Raw genomic sequence first — 24703 nt, 5'->3', positions numbered from 1 at the left:
TTTCTGCTGGCTGAGGGAGCAGCCAGGAGCTGGGCCGCCTGGTTGAATCCAGGCTCGTTTTTACAGAGAGGTTACACGGCGGCCTCTCTGTGCCCTGGGACGGAAGCCCCACCTCAGAGAGCTGCTCTGGGGTCAGAGGTGTCCCCCAGGCCCTACTGGGCGAGAAGTCTTTGGACCGGGGCCTGGAAAGTGGTAAGGGGGGGACTCTGCCACCACCCCCTACCCCTGGGCTCCTCCCTGACCCTGGCCCTTCCCCACCACGCTCCTCTTCTCAGGCCTGCTCCGCCTCCCTCGCCACCCCATCCTCTCCGTGTCGGCCTGTTCCGAGTCCTTCCGCCCTCTGTGGGCTCTCCCCAAGGCCCCTCCCGCCCCAGAGGCCCCCCCACCAGCCTGTCCCCCACCCCCCCACAGCACACAGCAGACACCAAGCTGGCCTGTCTATATTTTATTGTAAAAATGGTAAAATAAATTACATTTGCCGTCATTGCCAGGATGTACATACAGTGTGTGACTCCAGGACAGCCGGCACTTAGCCCGGCTCACGGAACCGCTCGCGGAAGCACACAGGCTGCTCCTCCCGCCCTGCGGCAACCGCTTAGAGAATGGGGAGGGCGTGGACACAGCCCCCCAGCCCCCCGCCGGCTCTCAGGTTGGGGGGTTCTGTCCTATCTTCCCCACAGCACAGGGGACAGAGGAGGGTCAGAGAAGGTGCTGGGCTTGAGGGTGGGAGCCTGGGCTCCTGCCTGGCAGTCAGCTGCCTGCCAGGCATCCCTCTCTAGCCTAACCTCAGCGTGCCCTCCCTTACCACGCACGGGGTCACGGCTCTCGACATCAGGACTTTGGCTCAGGGCAGCACGGAAGGCCCAGCTGCCTGGGGGGTGTAGGCATGCAGCAGGGTATGCGCCAGACAGCCCCAGTTCTCCAGACCCTGCTCTTCACTGGCTCTGAAGCCAACCACAGACTCATGTATAAAAACAGCAGTTCATGAGGAAAGAAACATATATAACAAAAACACTCAGGGCAAAGTGAGCTGGTCTAGGTGAGCGTCACTGATAACACAAGAACAGAGGCAGCAGGTCTACCCGCCGCCTCTCACCAGAAAGTTTCACATTATCGCTTCTCCCCAGCCCCAGCTCCCCTTCCTGACACTCGCGCACACAGCCGGAGAGAGGAGCTCCATTCACATTTTTGGCCACAGCCCACCTGAGAGCCAAGAGCAATTTGCCCCCCGCCCCATCGGTCTGGGATGGGAAGAAGCGGGGGTACCAGTGGGCAGCGAGGTCCTTGAGAACAAGGTCCTGTTCCCGCTGCAGCACTGCGATGCCCCGGCCCCCTCATCACAGCTGTCCCTCCCCAGACACCGGAGAGCTGGACCAGGCAGAAACCGGACCACGTGGGCTCCTCCCTCCCTCCCTCCCGGAGGTGTCTCTGGCTCCGTGCCAGCCCCACAGAGCTGCTCATTAACACTGGTGGACTCAGCCCAGCCCGGGCCACCGAGAACCGTGTGACAGTCCCCCGAGCACAGGGTGAAAAGCCACGCAGGACAGGCCCTCGCGGGGTCGGTCCTGCCGCCCACATGCCTCCAACCACTGGAGACACCGGCGCGCTCAGGACAGCAGCCTCCCCACCGCCAGGCCCGCGTGGCTGCGAGTAGAGGCCCTGTCCTGGGCCCGCGCTACATCCGTCGGAGGAGCATCGTGCTGGAGGGGATGGAAGGAGAACAAGGCCCTTGGCCCCCCGCTCCCGCTCCAAGGCTGCCCCTGTCTCAGGCGGGGCGGGGAGCCGGCCCTGCCTCACGTGCCCCTGGGGCTGCCGGCCTTATTGTACTCGTTCATGAGCTGCTCGTAAGGCACGGACAGCTCCGACTCGGTGCTGGTGAAGGTGGACTCATCTGACGAGGGGAACTCGCCCATGTTCAGGGGGGCCTGGGCCGTGGCCCCCTCCTGGGGCTGCTCCTCCCCGGCCAGGTTGTCCTCCAGCGAGGACTTGGAGGTCTCCTCATCCAAGAGGCCGGCCTCCTCGCTCACGAAGCTGATGTTGGCGTTCTGGAAGATGAGCGGCTGGTAGTCCAGGGCCTCCCAGGGCTCGACCTCCTCGCTGATGCGGTCCAGCTGGTTGCTGAAGGCCTCAGAGGTCGTCGGGGAGCCGGCCTCGGGCTCCCCAGCCTCCTCCCCGGGGGGCCTGGACATGTGGCCTTTGCTCTTGAGTGTCTGGGACACCTCCTCCAGGCTGGGCACCCGGTTCTTGGAGTAGACCACCAGGGGTGCCAGGGACGTGGGGATCGCTGGCAGCCCACTCCCTTGAGACCCCAGCCGGGGGCCTGGTGCTGAGACCCTCTCCCCAGCCCCGCTGCTCTTCATGGCCTTCTTCCCGATCTGCTTGATGAGATCGTTGTAGGTTTCCTCCTTCTTGGACAGAAAGCTGAAGATGTTGACGTCCTTGGAGGCTGCGCTTCCGGCCGCCATCTGCAGGGCCTTCTGGGAGTGCGGGGAGCTCTCGAAGGACTCCTTCCGCCGCCGTCGCCTCTTCTTGATGGCTTTGTGAACTTCCACAAACATGCTCACCTTCCAGTTGACAAAGAGAGACAGCCAGGCCAGCCCTAGATAGATCCAGAGCTCCACAAAGTAGCGGTACAGGGCGTGGTAGTTGGCGCTGGGGTTCACACCTGAGACAACAGGAGGCCCAGAGTCAGCAGGGGCCAGCAAGGCTCCAGACACATGCAGTGGCAAGGGCACAGCTTAGCCCCGGGCCATCCCCACCCCATCGTCTTCCCAAAGAACCATGGCCTGTCACTCATGCCCCCCCAACCCATCTCTGGGCCTCGGTTTCCTCAATCATAAAAGTAAGGAAAATTGCCAGGCACATCCCTGTAATCAATCCCAACACCCAGGAGGCTGAGACAGGAGGACTGCCACGAGACTGAAGCCAGCCTGGGCTATATAATCCGTTCAAAAAAGCAGAAAGTTAAAGAGGCTTCTGGGGGATAGGGAAGCGACAAACACCTGGGTCAAGAAACAGCCCATGCTGGGCTGTATGATGGCCCACACCTGTAATCCTAGTTCTCTGGGAGGCTGATGCAGGAAAATTCCCAGTTTGAGCCCAGTCTGGGCCACCTAGCAAGGCCCCGTCTTAAAATAAAAAATACAAAAAGGGCTGGGGATGGAGCTCAGTGCACAGGCTGAAGGTTCTAATCCCCACCCGAGGGAGAGGGATGGGGAGACGAAGGGAGGAGGGGAGAGAGAAACAGCCCACGAGTAGGTGCACTTCGGTCGTTCCACAACCAGCTGGGGTGTGAGGGAGGCAGCTCAGTTAGGGAGGATGGAGCTGTGTGACAGGCCTCTGGCGGCCGAGCTGCCGTTCTGGGGGAGCACTGGGAATGACACTGGTGCTTGGGTTGTGACGACCCAGGAGGCCTGACCTGGGTAGGCACATTCAGAGCTGTCTTCTGTCTCCTCCAAGGCCGCTCAGCCTCCCTGGCTTCCTGTTTCCGCCTTCCTGGGGCTCCTCCACTCTGAGACCTGCTTCAGGAGCCTCCAGGGCCCGCCATCCCGCCATCTCTGGTGGTTCTCCTATACGGCGGGGCCATCTGAGATCCTTTTGTGACTCTGCCCTTACAGCCGTGTTGCTCTATATCCCGCCTCCCCCTCAGAGGGCACGCAGCTTAGAGAGCTGGGGAGTGGTCACCTCCAGCCTCGGAGGGCAGGCGGCAGACCGGAGGTCCGTCAGGCCAGGGGCTCTGTCTGAGGGGAGCTGTCAATCTTGCTCGAGACTGGAGCATAGCAGACTGTGGCCTGACAGCGCTGGGGTCCTACCCCCTGCCCTCGGGCACAGTATAAACTGGCATCATTCCCTATCATCCCGGGTGCGGGGCACTTTTCTCCACCAGTGTTACAGATGGAAAAAGGGAGGCAGAAGCCTGGCGTCCTGCTGGAGCTGAGGGAAGAGAACCGCTGAGCTCCCCCAACACAAAGGCTTCTGGGCCAGCTGTGGGCCGAGGCGCCGGACAAAGGGAGGACTGTGCCTTGAATTCCTCTCTGCGACAGCAGGCAGCCCTGATTCGCCAGGCCCGGTGGTGTGTTCAGGCCACTCCTGTTCCTCCCGCCCCTCGGCAGCCCCTCCCAGCACGCCACACACAATGGGGGCGACCTCCCCTGCCCTCCGGGTCAGGAGCTGGGGCACAACCAGGCCGCAGAGCAGAGGCGGGGTTGGCCCAGCACCGCAGGGTCAACAGGCCTGAGCTTGGTGTCAGGAAGATGAAGACCTAGAGCCGCACAGGCCGCAGGCCCAAGTGCAGGAGCGCCCGGGGCTGAGTGAGGATTAAGTGCAGGAGGAGGAAGAGAAGGGCCGCACCGAGGGGCGGGGCAGGGCGGGCGGCTGGGAGAAGGCCACCCTTGTCTCGAGCTGCCTGTGGCAAGGGCAAAGCTTTGGCCTCGGACTGAAGCCCCTAGGGCAGCTCCCGCACTCAGCTCCACTCCGCGTGGGCCTCTGGATAAAAGGCCAGCTTGGGGTAGGCGGCCTCACGCCTGGGCCCGTATATGAGAAGGTGAGGAGTCGAGCCAGGGAACGGCAGCAGGGACTCACCGGCCACAAAGTCACCGAAGCCGATGGTGGAGATGGTGATGAAGGAGTAGTAGAGGCCCTCGATGTAGTCCCACTCCTCCGTCACCATGAACACGAAGGGCGGGATCACCAGGTGGACCAGGACGCCCCACAGGATGAAGATGGCTGTGCACGTGATCTGCGCCTTCCGCTGTGGGGAGGCAGGAGACCAAGTCAGACGCTGGCAGAGTCCGGAAACCCGGCAGGGATGCCCAGAAGGCCGGGAGGCAGCCAGCAGTGGCCTCCTGGACACCGAGCCCAGGGAGGCGGGGACAGGGCCGGGGGTGCGGAAACTGCCACCTGCCCCAACACCCCTGTCCAGTTCTTGAGGACTTCCTGTCCCCTCACCTCTGCCCAGCACCCAGAACTGGGAACATACCAGGCTCACGCCTCTCCTGGTGAGGAACTGGCCTAGCCTCTTGGCGCGTCCTCCGAAGAACTTGCCCAGGGCACTGATCCACGTCAGGCAGAGCGGCACCCCGAAGAGACCATAGAAGACGCAGAAGAGGCGGCCAGCCGGGGTCTTGGGAGCCACATTGCCATAACCTGAGGAAGGAGAGGGCGGGGCTGAGGACGGGGCCACAGCAGGCGTGATGGGCCCTCCCACTTCGCCACCCACACACAGCTGGGTCCCTCCCTGCCTCCTACTGGCCCATCCTCAGCACCCAGCCTGAGGGAAGTCTATTCTCTGAGATCAATGGACACAGATCTAATGTTGACACTTAACTAATGGCCCTACCGTTTACTCAGCAGTTATGATGGTGCAGCCTTTGTCTCCTCCATCCCTCTGGAGCTCCCTGAAGGGAGGGGCTAAGCCTCCACCTCAGCAGGTCCTCCTCCTGGTCCTCATACTCACCGTACCTTGTGGTGCCAATCAGACAGCAGAAGCCCTAGTGGGCAGTCTGCAAAGATGGCCACTCTCAACCCACTTCCTTCCTACGCACGGTCCCACATTAAGGTGGAGTCTCACTTGCCTCCCTTCGCATCCGGGCCTCCTGATTTGCTTGACCACAGAAAACGGCGGAAGTCGTGCTGGGCAGGCTAAGGTCTGACAATCGCTGCTCCTCCCAATTCTTTGAAAACTCTCACTCTGTGGATCCCCCTTAGAGTCCAGCTGTCACACTGTCAGATGCCTGAGCCACGCCTGCAAGCCTCTTGCCTTCCTCCTAGGCTGAGGAAGCGGACGGCCCGGCCAACAGCCAACGCCAGCTGTCAAACGTGACAGCACCAGCTTGGACACCAGGCTCGACGGAAGAGAACAAACCGTGTGTGTCGTAAGCCACTCGCTTCTGGAATGGTTGACAGCGCAACCAGAGAGAATCGGGGTGTACGCAGGGGGCAAACTTATCTGCACGGCTTAGGCCGTTGGGCTGGGGGCCGTTTCTGCCCAACGTGCCCAGGTCAGGATCCACGGAAACAGACTCAAAGCAAAGCCAGTCATGATGGCCTTACTAACATTAACAATCAGAAGGACAGACTAACTGCTGGATTTTACCCCCAACGCGGCTGAGTCACCTGGATTGGATTCTTGCATGATTCCAAGGAGAGAGGGCACGGAAGTGGGCACCCTTACCAATGGTCGTGATGACTGTGGCCGCAAAAATCATCGCATTGGGCCAGTTCCAATTGTTGAAGGTCTGGTTCCCCATGATGGCCACACCCTGTCCCGCCGCATCAGACACCACCTGAAAAAGAGAGTGAGATGACAAAGGTCAGAGCCCAGGCCAAGTGTTAGGCTACTTAAAAGCATCTTTGTTTGATCATCACAATAACAAGGTGGCAGCTGGTGCCTGCTATGGTACAGATGAGACATTTTATAGAGAGGGGCAGAGGTCAAGCAACTTGCTCAAGGCCACCCAGCTGGGTGAGGGTATGAACCCAAGCAACCTGGCTCCCGAGTTCAACTTACCAGGGTGAGCCAGCATCCCGGACAGAGTCATTAAACAGCCAGCTGGGCCCCACCCTCAGGGTGTGACTCAGAAGGTCTGGGAAGGGTTATTCCTAACAAGGTGGGAGCTGGAGCCATCACACACGGGCCATACTCTTGAGTATCACCGCACTGCCCTGTTGTGTTTCTGAGTCAGATGAGACAAGGACACACAAGAGGTCCCCTCCACGTCACTTGGCAGAGGCCAGGTCCCCTCTCCAGCACTGGCCAGGGGAAGACCTCGAGCCCCCACGGCCCTCTGGAGGTTCCCTCTAAGGTTTGCTTGGGGCCCTGCTGACCTGGCCCCGGGACCTGTCCTTGGAAGGCATGCAGACCCACTAGCCTGCGGACCTAGTAGGTCCGCCTTTCTCCATCCTTCCGCGCAACCCACCCCTGGGGAACTATCAGCGGCTGAAGCTCAGCCCCAGGAGTCCCCCAGGCAAAGGCTGTCGATCAAGGGTTCAAGTCCTATCACCCAAGGAAAGCCCCAGGATGACCCATCCCGGCGAGACCTGGAACTCCGTCAAATTCCCTGTAAATCCGAGCCAAAGAAAGCAGAAGAGTCCGAGCGGAGGACGGAGGCGGGGAGCCGGGGCAGCGCGTGGCTCACCTCCCCCGGCAGGGCTGAGGTTTGGTGGGAAAGCGGGAATGGGTGGATCGCGCAGAGGAATGTGCAGTGCGCAGAGCAGCAGAGGCCGTGGAAATGGATCTGCACACTCTGGGAAGAATTTTCCATGATGACATGCTCGTCTGACACACCAGCAAACCGCACACATGACTTTCTGCCCTGAGCCTTCCTGGCAGCTCCAGAGCACCTCCGAAGCCCGAGAAGCATCCTTTTCCGGGGGACACGGAAAACGGGGTTCTGCAAGCAGAGAGCTCGCAGTGTAGCCAGACAAACCACTGACACATGAAATAACCAGGGGACACTGAGATACTAACAGGCCCCAAAGGAAAACTAAAATGTGAAGGAGCAACCGAAAAAGTGTTTTTGTTTTTATTTTCTTCCAGCGCTGGAGGTTGAACCCAGCCGGGGCCTTGTGCATGCGGGACACATGCTCTGCCACTGAGCTGCCTCCAGCACCAAAAGGCTTTGGAAAAACCTAAGCCTGCGCTTGGAGCAAGGGAATGAGGAAGTACCAGGGCCCTGTGTGTATTGACGTTAAACAGACGGAGAGAAAGCACAGCCCCGGTCAGCTTCCCTCTGCCTCCGCCTCTGTCATCCCAGATACGGATCTTCAACGAGACGGCTTAAAATAAAGCAGACACAAAGCACACCTTCAAGGGGAATTGAATCACTCGCCACGGAGGACACAGGGTCACCGCCTCTGGTCGCCCCAGGGGTTTGTGGGGAACAGAGAAGATGGCAGAAGACAAGGTGTCCCCACATTCACACAAGAACAGCGGGAGAGTTCTAGAAACTGGAAAGCAAACCCGTGCTCTCGGAAGCTTCTGAACAGGGAAGAAAGGGTGACCGGAGCACTCCGCGGCAGCGATGGGAACGAGAAGCTCATAAAGATTCACCGAGGACAGGTCATGCTGGCCTCTGAGTGCGTCCCCTTCTGCACAGCCTTGAAGCCCTGTGGAATGCGGTCCATCTAGATTTCAGCAAGGCGGTCACAGATGGGCTTAAAGATACCCTTGTGAGCCGGGGAAATGTAGGGTGGAGCCGGGACTGGCTGGGTCCTCTCAGAGGCAGACAAGCAACAAGCCCAATCAGTACTGGTCACTATCAATCCACACTGAGGTCTCCATGATTATCTATCCCCAAGGCCTGGACGCTCACATTTTTATCAGCAATACAGTGAGGATATTGACAGCTTCCCAATCCTATGTGTAGAAGATGTAAAATTCAGGACGAGTGTGGAGGGGGAAGGGACTAACAGGGCAACGGCAATACTGAGACTCAAAATCATGTGGACAGAAAACACAGATCAGCTGGGCACAGTGGCTCATGCCTGTAATCCCAGCACGGGAGGCTGAGGCAGGAGGATCACCGGGAGTTCAAAGCCAGCCTGGGCTACACAGCACACTTAAGGTCAACCTGAACTACACAGCAAGACTCTATCTGAAAAAAAAAAAAGGAAAATACAGACCAAAATTAAGAAGAAAGTGTAAATAAGTCTTTTAAATTTTTCAAATCTTACACTTTAGATCCGAAAAGAGCAGGACAGCACCAAAGGGGAAAGTCCTTGGTTTTAGCTGACCATAAGTCAACAAATACAAGGTAGCTGCCAAGGGAAAAGTAAACATAATCTCAGGCTGCGTGAACGCGTATCTTCCCGGGCAGGAGGACTGGGCCCATTGTTCTGCAGGGTCAGGGCACCCGTGAGACACTGTTCCACTCTGGGTGTTGGACTTCACACGACATGAAAACCAACGGGCCAAGGGCCAAGAGGAGACAGGTGGCTTTGTGGATAAGGACCTACCTCCCAAAGGGCTGCCCTCCACAGATTTCTGATGCTGTAAAGTATTCAGACCAGCGCTGAGCGCCTTCCATAGGGTGCTATGTGGCAGGACTGCTTTAGGGGCTCTCGCTGGGGGAGAGCTGCAGAAGCTGCAGAGCTGCGAGTGGACGGGATCCCTGCCCCTGCTCCAGATGGACAACTGGGCAGGGGGCCAGTGATGCTGAATGCCTGCAACCCCCGGGACAGCCCCACCCACAATGCCAATGCAGCTTCCCCAGACACCCTGACTTCCCAAACATAACCGTCCAGTTGGGAATGACTTAGAAAAGTACCAAGCAGACACCAAAACACGAGAGCTGTTAACACAGGGTCCCTAAAGAGAACAGAAGGTGGGAGCAGGGGAGGTGGAAAGGCTGGGCTTTTTGACCTTCACAAACCCCGCCCTCCCCCAGGAGAAGGCCGGTGTGCATCCTCTGAGTAACAGCACCAAGCCTCGGCCCTCGCCCTCGGTTACCACGGAAGCAGGCCTCAAGCTTTCCGCATGACTTCCGTTATCTCTTCAGCCTCCCCCATGGCCAGTCAGAGGAGCCACACCAGAGGGCCCTGAAGGTCACAGTGCTAAAAGCAATGGCGGCAGTGACACCCATGGCCACTGGGCAGGGAGGAAACATGGCAGACCAGGGCTCCACGGTGCAGGCCGCTTGGGTTTACAGTCTGCACAGCGGGCTCCCCCAGGGCCTCAGCCACCCGTGGTTCCCAAGTAGCCAGGCTGGGAATCAAGCATGGCTCCACCCCAGTGCCAGGACAGGGAATGACACCAGTGCCGCTGTGTGTCACTTAGCTTCCCCACGGCTCTTGCATGATACAGCATGGTGCAAACCGGACGCAGGAGAGGAGGTGTGGAAGTGGACTTGGGGTGCCGGCTCCCTGCCCCACGTGTAGCGGTGGCTCTGGCTGGGCTGTGATTCCACAGGACGAGGAGAGCCTTAACCGGTCTCCCAAGACGGAGGCCATCCCTCGGCCAGGCAGAGGGCGTGCAGGAGCCAGAGAAACACCCTGTGAGACAAGACGCCCCGTCCTCGGGTTAGGGAAACAGCTTCGCCGGAGGGGGCGGCCCCTGCTCGCTTGTGGGACTCTTTAACTTGGCTCCCGAATTCACACAAGACAATATTTTCACTTTCCCCCCACGCCTGCAGAGCGATGGGAGAAGGCGGCCCGCACACGCCCCGGGCCAGGCTCTTGTTTGGGGAAGGAGTCGAGTTCCCTGCCTCTGTCACCTTCACCATAAAGCGCTGTGATTTACCGAGGGCTCGCTGCGTGCCAAGTGGTGTGCTCAGCATTTTACGCGCCTCTCGCTCATTTAATGAGGACAGGATCCTGCTGGGAATACTATCACTTTTTCCACTTTGCAAATGAGGACTTGAGGCTTCAAGAGGTTACGGAAGTAGCTTGAGGTCGGTGGTAGTGCTAAAAGCGACGAAGCGGGGACTAGAACCCAAGGCCATCTGGGTCCTAACCACTGTGATCCTACCCCTCTCCCCGCAAGGGCCACAGGAAGGAGGCACGCGCACACTTCCACCTCCTCCCACCAGCTGAAAAAACAGTGCCCTAAAACCAGCCCAGCCACCCCACGCCAGCGCTGCAAGCCAGCGACACCCGTCCCGTGTGAGGAGCAGGAGACGCCGGGTGCCACCTTCCCAGCCTCCACACAGCCTGGGTTCCCCGGTGACCCTCACCCTCGTGAGACTCTGCCGTTTCCCATGCAGCTCCCCTTCCTGGAGGAGACTCAACCGGACAGCTGGGCACACCCAGGGCTTTGGGACACGCTGCCTGCCTTCATGAGCGGGCAGGTCAGGGCCTTCCCCGTCACGCGTTGGAGCAGGGGAAACTAAAGCCAAAATATGAGCCCAACTCGGGTCACAGCTCTTTGGCACCCACGGAGCGGCTCCAGACCCTGGCTGCAGCTCCTGCCACTGCCATTTCTTCCAGACCACAGAAAACTTTCCACAACCTGCCTGACTCCAGCCTCCTAGGGACCCACGGGGTGATACTGGTTCATAAGCTGAACCTCCGGACCTGTCACTGGCTGCTTGGTGCCTCTGCCTGGAAGGTGAAGTAGGGCTAACTAATGAATCCTCCTGTGCGCATAGAAGAAACCTTACCGTTCCACCTAGCCCTTCCAGCCAGCCTGCCCTCGCCCCAGCAGAGCGGACGGTCGGTGGCGGAGCCGGATGAAACCCTGGCAGTGCAGCTCTTGACCACTGCACTCGGTATAGACAGGGAAGGAAATGCCTTGTTACCAGTGACGCTGGGGCTAGAACACACCATCCAGGCACCTGCAGGGGAGACATCCGCAGGAGTGCAGGGACTCCCGAGAGCTGAGCTCCACGACACAGGGACGTGTGTCATGTGCTTTTCTCCTGCTGCATTCCCACAGCCTGCCACAGGGCCTGGCGCACGGGAGCTGCTCAAAAAATCCTCGCTAAACGAGTCTGAATGAAGGAGGGTATTCCACTGGACCTCCACACCCCCAACACCTTGCGGCGTCCTTCTGAAGTTGGGTTTTAATGGAATTCTTCAGCAAGAAGGAAAGCTTTATCCAGCAAGGAGGCAGGATGAAGAGGCGCAGGAGGAGGCTGGAGGCAGAGCCACTGAAGCCAGCAGCCTCCGATCAGCGGGTGCATCACCAGGCCAAGAGAAGGTGGGCTGGGCTGGGGTCACTGACTTCATGGCTCTGCACTGTCAAAGCCCCAGCGTCCTCATCTGAGAACAAGCTGAGCACCCGTCCTCGCCGCAGCCCCTCTATCCTCATGGAAGTAGTTCAAGAAGCAGGATGAGTCCTGGACGGAAAACGAAAGGGAGGCGGGAAGTGCAGGAGGCAGACAGAGCCCCAAGGAAGGGGTCCAAGACAGCAGAGCAGAAGTGAGGCCGGGAGATGCCCCCGGGGCTGACCAGGATTGTCCTTCCCGCAGGACGGGAGGCTGTCCCTCCAGAAACTCCCCACCACGGCGCAGGGGACACGCAGAGGGCAGAAAACAGAATATACGTCAGTGTGGACTGAAATACTTACAAGCAGCGGGGCGCTTTCCTCACTCAACCCCCACCAGTCTCGCCGGGGAACACTCAGTCCTCTCCCTGAAAGGCCGCCGCAGGACTGACAGGGCTGTCCCAAGGGCAGATCCTGCGCACCCTAACAGTGGGCTGGAACTGGGCTCTCCCAGTGGCCACCAGCCACTCTCTGGGGGTAAGAACTTGCCTCTCGGCCTCCGTTTCTCTATGTGCCCCCAGCCCCCAAATTCCATCTACTCTGAAAGCACCCGGGACACAGAAGGTGCTGGATAGGTGTGGCGTCTGTCATGTGTGCAGTCTGGGAAACCAGACCCTGAAGTGACCCAGGAGCGAAGACTGTTCACCCCCAAAGCTGGACCGTGGGGACAGGCGCACCCTGGACAGAGGCCAGAGGGTCTAGGTGTTCGTAGCCTCCTCATGCAAGACCGCACTGTGTGAGGCCAGGAGACGCTGTCCCCGACCACCCTTGCACCTGCACCGGCCACCTCTTCCCTTCCCATCTCAGCAATCAGCTTTCTCGGGACATTTGGGGAAGGAGCAGAAGCACTGTGGCCCCGCAGGCGTTGCCTGGCACCTGCCAGTCGGGAGTCAAGGGCAGGCGAAAACAGGCACGCCCAAGGTATCCCAGCCCTGTCCCGTGGACGGCGGCCACCGCACCTGACCACTGCCCGCCCACAGGCTCCAGCCATCCTGACTCTCTTCCCGTCCGACCAAGCAAACTCGGCAGGACATGCCACCACCGGCCCCCTCCCTGCGCTCCCAAGTGAGGCCAAGGCCAGGAGCAGAGGGGGGCAACCTCTCTCAACTTGGGTCCCAGCTCCCCTCCAAGCTGTCCCCAGTTGCCCAGGGCAACCAAAGGCCCACGTGCCACTGGCCTCTGAGCTGGGCTCACCTCCACCACTGGTGTCTAACAGGGAACCCTTTGGGAGGGGAGGAGGGTGGAGTCCACAGGTGCAGTTCTCGGCAAGGCAGATTAGAAAGCCTATCGTGGATACTAAATAGGCGAACACCTGCAGACTGGGCATGCTCAGTACCACAGTGTTCAGACAGTTTAAATCAATTCTATGCCTGGGTCCCACCTACAGTGACACTGTTGACCTGGACACAGGTTTTTTTCAAAGTTCCCCCACAACGAGAAGTTCCAGAGCGGACTCTAAAGTGCAGCAGCTGCCTTAGTGGAGGGTGCCAGGGCAGGGAGAAGGAATTCTTGGTATTTTCCTCACTGCCCTCGGGCCTAGCCCAGGTGACTGGGGTGTGGCTGGGAGGGCAGCCGTAGTTCACAGGCATTGGCGAGGTACTGGTGCCACCCTGATCCCTGCACCAGCTGCAGGCCCAGCTTGCCCGGGAGGCTCTGCCTCTCCCAGGCGGTGGACCTTGGCAGGCAGAGCCACAGCAGGTCTCCCTGAAGATCACAGCTACTTCCTGTTTTGTTCGGCTGCATTTTCAGCCCTGCTGCAATCCTACAAGGAGTACTTATCATGACTTTAGCAGCGGAGAGACAGGTCAATCGCTGGAGCTTTGGTGTGCCAGATATCGAGAGAGGGCCTGAAGACCCGTGTTCAGCTAGGCCGCACTAGTGTCTTGGAATTCTCTAAGACCGCTCATCTCTCTGCCTACCTCTCCCGGGATTTCCGGGCCCAGACAGAACCTGCCTGTCCCACTCCTCCCCACCACAGCACATGCAAGAAAACACAATTTCCACTCTCAGGATTCAGCTTCCCGGCCACCAGCCCCAGGTCCTTCAGGTCCCCAGCAGGTCAGGCTCCTGTGCGAGAAGCCCCACTCCCAGGCTCACTCAGGCGTGCCTTATTTGCACGGATCCTGCTCAGGCTGGAGAGGAGGCCCCTGTTGTCCATGGCAGGCTTTGATCCTCCAAGCGATGAGCTGGGTGTGCGGCCTGCTATCCCTCAGCCCAAGGAGGAGGCAGCCAGCCAGCGCACAGCCTAAGGCAGCACAGATGGGGCTGTGCAGAGAACAGAACCCCCAGCACCCAAGCCTGGGAGCCCAGGCGACCCCTCAGGCCTGGTGAAAAGCGGTTCACCACCCCTACACTCAAGACGCACTTGAGTGGTCACCAGAGAGCAAACCCCTTAGCCTGCAGGAGTTATGCTGGAAGTCCCTAAGTAGATGCCTGAAAAACAATGCAGAGCAGTGCACCCCGCAAGTTACTTGAACACAAGCACAGTGATACCGTGACAGTCCATCTGATAACCAAGACAGCGACCAGGGGACTAACAGGCAGGCGGCGGATACGGCAGCGTTACGATGGATAACACGATGATTCATGCCCCAGGCAGGATGGAGGGGAAAACACGAAACATCACCGTGCTACTCAGAGAAGCATGCCATTTAAATGCCACAGATTATTTCTGGAATTTTTCATTTAGTATTTCTGGACCCCACTGGCTGCGGGTAACTGAAGCCGGAATCGCAGGAAAAAGGGGACCAGTGTCCTGCTGCTTCTCAACCTGGACTGTATGTTCTTTTTTTTTGGCGGGGGGCGGTGTTAGGAGACAAGGTCTTACTATGTTGTTCAGGCTAGGCTTAAACTTCACTATGTAGCTCAGGTTGGCCTCAATCTCGCAGCGATCCACCTGCCTCAGCCTCCTGAGTGCTGGTATGACAGGCGTGCCCCACCATGCCTGGCACTGCATGTTGATATCATGTGGGGAGCCTGGAAAATACTCCTGCTGGGTCATACCCCAGAAATTCCAACCTGGGAGCCTAGTACTTCAAACTGCCCCACCACTCCAATAATTATACTCAGCCGATTTTCAAAGCCACTGCGCGTGACCCTAACAGATCAAGGCCGGCCTCAGAGTCAGCACACAGCCATGTGCACAGCTGTACCATCCACCTGCATGCAGGTTCCCCCAACACCCTCCTGGGCCATGTCTCAGCAGCCTCTGCTGAGCCGGGAGGCACGAGAGGTCTCACGCTCACGGGGCCAAACCCGGGCCAGATGGGAGCAGGTTTTCAGCAGAAACCTCTGGGTTTCCGACTTTCACAGGCCTGGGAGGCCTGTCCTCACTCGGAGGGACAAAGAAAACAAGGCAGGTGACCCCGTGTGCATTGTTCTCAGGCCCTGCAGCCAGGCGCCCGCCAGTGAGAGCCGAGCCCGGGGCAGAGCTGTGAGGCCTGGCTGACCTGGGAGGACACCAGGCTGGTGAACTGGTGGGAAATCCCAGGAGGGTGAACCGGTGGGAAATCCCCAGGCTGTGGACACAGGGGGCCTCAGGGGCCGGTCCCAGTCCCACAGCACCACTGCCTACCTGGGAACTGGCCTCGGGGAACAGGAAAGAGCCCATGTTCTCAGGGTCTGCCCTGCCTCATGTGCTGAAGGACAACGTCCAGGGGCTCTTACAGACGAGAGGGCTGTCCTTCACCCCGGCAGCCTCTCTGCTCTCCAATCCACAACCACTATTCTGCCCTGAGGCCATGGCCTACAGTTCCGGGCCTGTGCTGGTGTCTATTCCCTACCTGGGACACTGGGGCCTGGCTTTGTGGTCTGACCCCCTCTCCCCCAGAGTCAGAGCACTGGGGTGTCTGGCATCTCTCTGCCCTGCCTGACACCCAGAGGCATCTCCCAATACTGGGTCACCAGCCCGAGGGAAGGCAGGGCAGCTCCCATGGGAGTGCGGCTCACGAGGGAGTGAGTGGCCTTCCTTCCAGGGTGGGGTCAGGGCTCCAAGAAGAGTCCCCCGGGCTGCACTTGGGCCCTGGGTTGTCCTTTGTGGGCAGCAGCACCCTCCCAGGCCTGCCCACTCACTCTTCCAGGTCACCGTGGGGGACAGCATGAGTCCGCATCGCCCTCCTCCCCTGACCCCAGGGCACCAAGCACCTGTGACAGCTGTAACTCCTCTGCCACCATCTCACCAAACACACAGGACCTCGAAGGGAAGCCAGGCACAGCGGATACCCCAATCCAGTTCGTAGATGAGGAGTCTTCGGAGAGGGCTAGGGACAAGGCTGACACCACAACAAAATGGTGACAGAGCACAGAAGAACCTACCAGAGGTCCCCTAATTCCCAGGAGGGTTTCTTTTCACAGAAGCAGACTACCCACCCTGACCCTGGGGCCAGGCTGAGAAATAAATGCCAACCAAAGCACAGCAGGAAGGTGACAGTCACACAGGTGACTGGTGCAGAGTGGACGGGCTAGGACGTGCCATTGTTGGGTGAGCACATGTTTCTGCTCCCCACCTCAGGCCTTGCGGAGTTACCCTGACCTTAGAGAGGGGAGGAAGGAACGACCCAGGAAAGTAACCAGCCACGCAAGGTTTCCAAAAACAGCCCTCTGAGCAGGCCGCAAAGGAGGTCACGGAACTGCTGACCTGCCCGCCGCCTGCATCCAGGGCTCCGGCTCCGGGCGAGATGTGGAGCAGAGCCGCCACCCCGCACCCCGCCACATGCCTGCTTGCCTCTGTCCTCCCAAGCCTAGGTCCTCGGGGGACCCGCAAGCTGGGATGGCCGGTCACGTCAAAACCAAACGTCCAGCTGCAGCAGCACAGAGCAGAAAGGAAAGGCCTGGTTCTGGAGCAGATGCAGCGGGTGCCACACCCCAAGCTGGCCTCCACCTCACACGTCTCCCCACACAGGCTGCGCCCCACCTAGTGCAACCCACACCTGCCCCTCCTGCCCCTCACTTCCCGACAGGCCACGGGGCATGGCATGTTTCTCTGGCCTGCTAGCATCTCTTTGAAACAGACCAGTGCTCCGAAAATAGATCTCACCCACTCACCCCTAAGCACACAGCAGAACCTAGCACCAGTGGTGCTCGCTCTCTGCCAATGAATGGTGAGGTCACCATGATGCTTGCTGCTGTTGGGATTTATGTGGCTTCTGGCTGCAGGGCTGAGGGGGGTGGGAAGCCCTGACAGGCACGGGCAGTATGGGAAGAGGCCAGTTTCCAGGCCCCAGCGCCTGTCCTCCATCCCAGAGGTCTTCGCCCAGTGAGTCAGCTCCCTCGTGGACTTTGAAACCAGATTCCAGAGGAAGGAGACAGGTGGGAGGGGACAGATGGGGTGGCCAAGCCCGGGATGTCCAAGGGGGCTGAGTACCCAGTGGCCGCAGGTCTCCCCAGCCCCAGCGTTGGGCTTGTCCTGGCAGTGGAATGGAAGCAGGCGCGGACGCCGCAGTGTCTGAGCCTGGCGCTGCTCAGAGTCCTGTTCTGCTGGGAACAGGTGCCTGCCCTGGGCCACCTTGCAGGGGGTTCTCAGCACAAGGTTTCCCAGCTTCTTTCTTCTCTTCCTCCTCCTGTGGCTGGCAGCTTGGGGTAATAAGTAACTACCCATCCTGAAGGCCTGCGGTTCTGACGATAAGGGCTTATGAAGCCTATCCATTTGCTGTAATTGGCTTAAGACGACCAAGTGGTTAAACTATAAACCTTTTCACTAATTAAAAAAGAAAAAAAGCCCAGAGGGGTCGTAGGCGGTGGTACCAACCCTGGAAGGAGCCGAAAGTCTCTGTTCCTAGGAAATAGCCTGTTTAGGACAAAACACCTTCTACCCACCCCCCACCCCCGCGTCCCCAAGGAGCTGTCCAGGGGGCTGTGCCCGTCTCCTGGCGTCCCAAGCATGATCGCGCGCCCGCAGCCTTCTCAACAAAGCCCCCTGCAGCAACTTCCCGAAAGCCAGCCACCTGTCACGCAATCCTTCCTTATTGTCTGACTCTAACCCAAATCCCCAGGGCTGCGGTCCAAGCCCATTTCCTCTGGTTCAGTCTCCAGCTGGAGGCACACAACAGCTGGCCTTCATCTTCTCTGGAATAAATTGTACAAGAAACTACCAGCAACCCAGCACAGGCATCTTGGCATGGACGGTACTCCTGGCGTGGCGGGGAGCTTTCTGCTTTGACGGCCCTCAAATCCCAGACTCAACCCACTGGAAGACCAAGTCACAACTGGGGACAAGCTTCTGAAGCCGCCTGATCCCAACGTCACCGGGCAAGATGCAAGAGGGGAGTCCCGCCCTCCAGTGCAGACCCCTTTTCCCCGTCTCAGCTTCAGGGGAGGTCACGAGCATGAGGCACAAAAAAGGATCCCCACGTAGTCTGAGCAAGGGGGAGGTTGATACACACGGCAGGTGCCACCATCTGCCCCCAGCCCGGTGTGCCAGAAGGCGGAGGGGCCAACCAGGCATAGCTGTCTCTGCGTCTCTACCCTGCATGTTCAGTCGCCCGCCCACCTCCCGTCCAGGCCAATGGGGCGTGGGACATGACCAGATTAAGGAGCACAGAGCTGTTTTTGTGCTGCGGGGATGGAAAAGTACAGCCAGGCCTCGCTCGGGCAGAAGACTGGACTGAGGTGAGGGGTGTGGTGGGGGCTGAGAAAACTCCCATCCCATCACCTGGGGCCCAAGACCTGGGCCAGGCCAGCCACAGGAAATGGAAAAGACTCCCGCAGCTCTGGAAAAGGCGGTGGAGGAGCGCTGGGCGGACAGGCCTCCACGGCGCTGACGACTCCCCGTGCCCACCAGTCCTGGCCTGTTGCTTCATCTGTGAAAAGGAAACACTGCCACCCCTACCCCCACTGCTAGCTCTCAAGGTTCCAGCAAGAGGCCCACAGAGCACGAAGCACAAGCAAATCAGAGGTGCTCCCCATGTCTCAACTTCTAGTTTACAAATACCAGGGCTTTGGGGGGCTGCTGAAAGAAAGATGATACAGCTAGGTCCCCAGGCCACCCAAGGGTGAGGCGGGGAGCGGGACCTGCACCTGCTGAGGCTGCACCCCGAGCCCCTGCAAACTCAGCTTCCCATGACGGGAAGGTGGGTAGCGGGAGCCCCCTCTCAGGCGTGCCCTGGGTCACTGAGGGCCTGAGGACTAGAAAGCTGACCCTAGCAGTGCTCTCCGGGACACAGCCTGGCCCCCGACCTGTGTGTAAAATGAGGCTCCTGATCACTGGTTCCCAGGAACAGAGTGGGGCTCAGAGGGCATGGTGGGAGGAACACGGGGCTCCTTCACCTTCGCTTTCCAGCGGCCCCTGGGCTACTCCCCTTTTTGGAGGGATGGCTGCACCCACTTGCTATAAATGCCACGCGTGGCCAGGCACAACCCACCCCGCACCCCACAGCACCCACAGGGCAACGTGCTCAACCTATTTATTTAGCCGAGGGGGGCAGGACCAGCACCTGAGACAGACGCTCCTTTCTCACGCAGCTCAGGGCAGGGTCAACTGATGTAGTAAGTACTGACAGAGCGCCGACCACATGCCCAGCACTGAGCAGAACGAAGGAGAAGACACCAGCCCTGCCCAAGCGGAGGAACCCGCAGACAGGAGTTTCATAAAAAGTGGCGGGCAAAGCGGCAGTGAGGTCAGGACAAACCCAGGGCTCGCACCACACTCCCTTTCCGAGCCCAAGCCACAGGACAGGAAGGAGGGCAAGCAGCCCCCACAGACGGGGAGAATGCAGTTCCAAGGACACCAGCAAACCAGCACGGGAGCAAGCGGCCAGACAGAGGCCCCCCCTGCTCTACAAACTGCCTCCTCTCCTCCTGTTCTGTTTCCACCCAGGCGTCTGCGGACTTCTTCAGCCCAGAATCTACCACAGGCCCTGCCCGTGTAACCACCCTCTTCTGTTCCTTCCAGAGTTGCGAGGGGGAGAGAGATACTTTGGGCTGGGGTCGGAATAGGCCAGTAGGAGGAAGTGAGACCATGAGCAAAAAGACAGAGATCCCTGGAAGTAGATTTTTTTTGTGGGGGGCTTTTTGAGACAGGATTTTTGCTATGTAGTCCAGGCCGGCCTTGAATTCACTGTGTAGCCACCTTAGATGGAGCCAAGGCTGACCCATCTGACTGGACAAAGATGCTCTGTGCCCACCTTGGATCGGGGGTCCTCGGCACGGCGCCCTCCTAGGTCAAAGGTGGCCAGCTCTCCCCTCTCCTCCTAGAGCAGGAAGGGAAGATGCAAGGCACACAAAGAAGCTAGGTGTGGGGGCTGGGGATTTAGCTCAGCGGCAAAGCGCCTGCCTGGCAAGCGCAAGGTCGTGAGTTCGGTTCAGGGTACCGGAGAAAAACCAAAAAAAAAAAAAAAAAAAAAGAAGCTAGGTGTGGGCACCGTGAACCTGAACAGAGCCAGGCACTCCAGCGCTGGCCGCTACAGCGTGGGTACGACGTGTGCCCAAGGGCCCGGGTGCTGAAATGTAATCCTCCGTGAGGCATTAAAAGGGTGGAAACTTAATCTGAGGTGCGGCTTTTGGGAAATGAGGATTAGATAAGGTCATCAGGGTGGAGCCCCTATGATTAAATCCTGGTGGCTTTATAACGAAACTAGACACACACATGCACACGTGTGCTCTCTGCCTGTCCTCACGTGGCGTCCTGTCCCACCTCAGGGACACGGCCAGCAAGGCAGCCATCACCAGATGCGGCCCCTCGACCCTGGATCAGGACCGTGGGCCAAAAAAGACCTCCTTTCTTTATACGTTTTCCGGCCTGTGGCTTTGTATTACGAGCAAGAGAAAACAAGCTGAGACTGTCCAGAAGAGAAACCTTCACCCGCACAGACTCACGCAGTTACCACGCACTGGCAGCTAAAGAATGCCATTTTAGTTTCATTCATTTTAATTTAAACTTAAATAGCCGCGCATGCCTATTATCCCAGCACTCGGGAGGCTGAGGCAGGAGAATCGTTGCCAGTTTGGAGGCCAGCCTGGGCTACAAAGTGAGCTCAAGGCCAGCCTGAATTACATAGTAAGACCCTGTCCAAAAACACAAAAAATAAAAAAAAATTAAATAGCCACAATCACTCAACTGTTAATTATGTTAAATAAAATAAAATAAAATTACACAGCAGCACATAGGTAGTGACTACCGTAACAAGCACAGCGAACTCTGATGTTCTCCAGGCTCCAGCTGGCCAGAGCCACTGTCCACAGCATGTTCATGACTCTGAATAACACATGGTCCTGGGCTAGCCACAAACTCAGGGACGATGTCCCTGCCTCAGCCTCCCAAGCGCTGGGATTACAAATGTGTGCCACCACCACCAGTTTCCGACCTTGCCCGGGTAAGATTTCTGTTCACCTGAAAAACAGCAAGGGTTCTTGGGGCCCTTAGGGACTCCCCAGAGCTGGGAGCAATCAGAGCACAGATGAGTGCCTCTGGAGGACCCTTTCTCACTGGGGACACGGCTGGACTGCACTAAGGAGCTACACTCTTTTCCAGGCAAGTGGCAGGCCCCGTATGCAATCTCAAGTCTTCATCCGCAGAACATAGATACCATCACCCCGGTTCTCCAGTACGCAGTACCCCTGGGCCTCGGTGTCCACAGCATGCTGCCCAGCGGGTCTTGAGAGTGCAGGTCACGCTCCGCTGTTGGGAGACCACCACCATGACACTGGTTTTCAGAGTACTTTCTGTTGAAGCCATTTTTGAGCTCTGTGTACCTCCTCCATTAAAAATAACCAGTGCAGAAGCGGCTAACGGTCACATGCATATACTTTACTCCTTAAAGAGATTGAGGGTTTTTGTTTTTGTTTTTCTTTTTGCTATAAAAGCAATGCAACCACATTACAGAAAATGTGTGAGGCAGAGAAAGAAAAAGCCATCAATAATCCTGTCTCCCCAGTGCAGCCCTGTCTGGCTTCTGTTTTTAAATCGAGTTTCTATGACTCAGCGCTAAAACAGAGAAAGCCATACACTTTAACTTGCACCCCTCCCTCGGTCTTGTTTGCAGAATTTGGAGTCTGGCTCCTGAATCACTGAGAATCACTGAACGGAAACCACCCTCTCTGGGCCCCAAGCACAATGGCTCCCAAGCTGGCTTGTCCAAGAATCTCCCAGATCGCGGGCCAGAGCCCAACGGCATGATCAATAAACACCAGAAACTGGGTAAGCCGAGGAGTAGAGGAGAGGTGACCGGGAGCAGCTCAGCATCTGGAGATGTGCAAAGACTCATCGATCACCCCAACGCAGAACATGCAGAGGAAGCCCTAACCACAGGCAGCTCCGGCCCCAAGGCCCTCAGAGAGAGAGAGAGAGAAGAGCGTGCAAACTGACCCTTGTGATTCCCCCATGAGCCTGGCAGACAGGCCCTTCCAGAACAGGACTTTGACACCGCTCGCCGCGGCCCAGGGGCCTGCACAGCAGCTCCTAGAGGCGCTGACGTACTTTCGCGGGCAGCCACCCACCTGCCCCAGGAGAACACGGTGTCCCCAGCCAGGAGGGCGCCTGGCACGGATGAGGGGCAGAAGCTTGGCCTGGCAGGGGTGCTTTCAAGATGAAGAGTGCTGGAGGTCCTTCTCAGATTGGAGGTGGCCTGCTAGAGGGTGTGGTAGCAGCCTCTCGGTTTGGGGGCTGCTGGGAGAGAAGCCAAAGGCAAAAAGTTCAGGACATTCGTTAATAATTACCCTCTGCGGGGGTGCTAGGTTTGGGATCAATGGGGCACAGAGGAGTACGGACAGGGCGAACCCCAGTGCACTGTTCTGTGGCAGGGTCGGGGAGCCCACGGAGCCAAGGGGCTTCAAGGAAGGCCACCCCCAAGCCAGGCTCAGAAGCCTCTCCTGACAGCACCAGTCCAAGCAACTTTTCTACCTTGGAGCTCACAGGCACCATGACATCACCTCCATGTTAAGGTCCCACCAGCCTCAGAGGCAGATGGCGTCTCATATGTCTGCTAATTCCCACAGCCCTTAAATGGGCATTAGACGTACAGCTGACATTCAGTTATTTCCTTGGCTTCAGTGAGCAAGTTCTTGGCTCAGAGAGGTACAGTGACCTGGCCTACTCACACAGCAAACCCACCGGGCCGGCCTAGGACCCAGCTGTCTTCTAGGGTCCCCAGCAAGGATGAGTTCAACTCATTCCAGGGAATAGCAGGGCTGGGGTAGAGTCCGGGAGGAGTGGAAGGAGCTATGTCGAAACAATGATAGTCGACACCCTCCCTCCCTCTTCCTGCCACCTGGGGCATGCTGACCAGACACTCCTGCATTATCCTGCCCCATCCTGCCCACTCAGCACTTATCCCCTTAGCGAGAAGGGGCCCATCCACCCGCCTGATGCTCAGGACAGGGTGGGGATGCTCAGAAGCAAAGGGCTTTCTTCCAAAACCAGCGCTGTCAGGATGCATTCCACGACCCAGGGGGTGAGTTTTATTTGAACAGGACGCCGGGACGGTATGTGAACAGGTGCCCACCTCCATCCGGCACCAGCGGACACGGGAGGAGCAAGGGCTTTGCATGAGACCCACAGAACACCTTTGCCAAAATAAACATCCATGAAGGGGCCCCCCTGGAGTCCTCAGCATGTTATGAAGTAACCTACCTGTCCCTTGCCCTGCGGGTGGTATCTGGCCAGGTCCAGCCACAAAGAAAGTTAAGACTCAACAAGCTATTTCCTCCCAGGGCCCAGAAAAAAGAACAAAATCCCATCAGAGAGGTTAACCCCAGGAAAGCCAACTGCGGAGATGTGTTAAAGTGAGGGTTTCGCTGGGAATGGGGGCACACGCCTATAATCCAAGCACTAGGGAGGCTGAGGCAGGAGGATTGTTGCCAGTTCGAGACCAGTCTGGGCTACAAAGTGAGCTCAGGGCTGGGGATATAGCTCAGCAGCACAAGCAGCTGCCTGGCAAGTGCGAGGTCCTGAGTTCGATTCCCAGCAACCCCTCAAAAAAAAAATTGAGATCAAGGCCAGCCTGAACTGCACAGCGAGACCCTGTCTCGAAAAGACAAAAAAAAAACAAACAAACAAATAAATAAATAAAAGTGAGGGTTTAGGTAGCAGGAGCTGGTAGGTCAGTGTGGGGACTCAGACCCTCCCCCAGCATCTTGATTCTTTCTCAGGCTCCAGGTCACTTGACTCACAAATCAAGGGATGAGGCAAAACTCAAATCCATGAATTGGAGGTTAGGGGCCCACAGAGGCTATGGAAATGACGGTGAGAGAAAGGGACCAGAGGTGGGGACACAAATGACAGACAGCCTGCGGCACCCACATATATAACCTGGTTTTCCTGGCTTAAAACTTTTCATGCTCAGAATGTCAAACGAACCTACGGACGGTCAGTGTGACCCGGAAATGGCAGTACTAGGGTGTCAGCCAGTCAAGCCTGATAGGCGCTTCCTCCAGCATGCCGGGGCAGCAATGGGGCAGCGGTGTCGGTGTAGGAAGCCTGGCCTCAGCAGGAGCGGCTCGTGGCTGAGCAGGCCGGAGATAATGTAGCACACAGAGGTAGCTCAAGGGCAGGCGGCTGGGCCACACAGCAGGCCCGGGCTCAAACTGCTACCCACAAGTGTCCTTATCACTTAGCATGGTGTGGCTGGCATGCCACCCCACCACTGCCTCCGAAGTCCTCTGTTATCAGGGGATATAAACCCCGAGTTCTTGTTTAAGTTGAAACTTGCCGTGCACTTCGCGCCCAGGGTCACGGCACGCCTGCCCCTTCTGCCACGTCAATAGTTGGAGCCCAGAAAGAAGCTCAGAAGCACACAGATGCCTGAGTTCAAATCACCCTGGACTACTGGGAGGCTTTGGCTCTTAGTGTGAGGGAGGGGAACCCGGAATGTTTTCCAGTTCTGGGGTCATGATATGATCAGTGGGGTCAGTGACCAGGGGGCCCATTAGCAGGTGTGGCAATCACCTTTAACTGACTGACCTCCTCTTTGGGGCTACCGCTTCCAAGAGGCCTTCCCTCCCTTAACCGCCCCACCAAGCTCTAATGGCTCCTTTATTGCCCCGGATGTGCAGTCCTCACCTTGGACAAAT

At 58.1% G+C, this 24703-nt stretch overlaps 1 protein-coding gene across 6 annotated transcripts in view; it reads right to left on the bottom strand.

The window, feature by feature from the left end:
• Window positions 1–430: 430 nt before the first annotated feature.
• Kcnk5 (potassium channel, two pore domain subfamily K, member 5) overlaps window positions 431–24703 on the bottom strand; it is a 37967-nt gene continuing 13694 nt past the window's right edge. The window contains exons 1-5 of one of the 6 annotated variants that reach the window (XM_005389602.2): window positions 16745–16919; window positions 6173–6284; window positions 4979–5145; window positions 4582–4750; window positions 431–2665 (exon numbers count right to left, since the gene is read on the bottom strand). In XM_005389602.2, the coding sequence (XP_005389659.1) occupies window positions 1794–2665; window positions 4582–4750; window positions 4979–5145; window positions 6173–6284; window positions 16745–16813 (1389 nt within the window). In that variant the 5' untranslated portion in view covers window positions 16814–16919 and the 3' untranslated portion in view covers window positions 431–1793. Of the gene's footprint in view, window positions 2666–4581; window positions 4751–4978; window positions 5146–6172; window positions 6285–6508; window positions 6993–7136; window positions 7481–12004; window positions 12802–12895; window positions 12972–16744; window positions 16920–24703 lie in introns of those variants that run through there. The other 5 variants (XM_013517096.1, XM_013517095.1, XM_005389599.2 and 2 more) reach the window with 5 other exon arrangements.

This window comes from Chinchilla lanigera, unplaced genomic scaffold, assembly GCF_000276665.1.
Source record: "Chinchilla lanigera isolate Chin_1 unplaced genomic scaffold, ChiLan1.0 scaffold00036, whole genome shotgun sequence".
NCBI lineage: Eukaryota > Metazoa > Chordata > Mammalia > Rodentia > Chinchillidae > Chinchilla > Chinchilla lanigera.
This window is presented reverse-complemented; position numbering and strand designations above follow the sequence as displayed.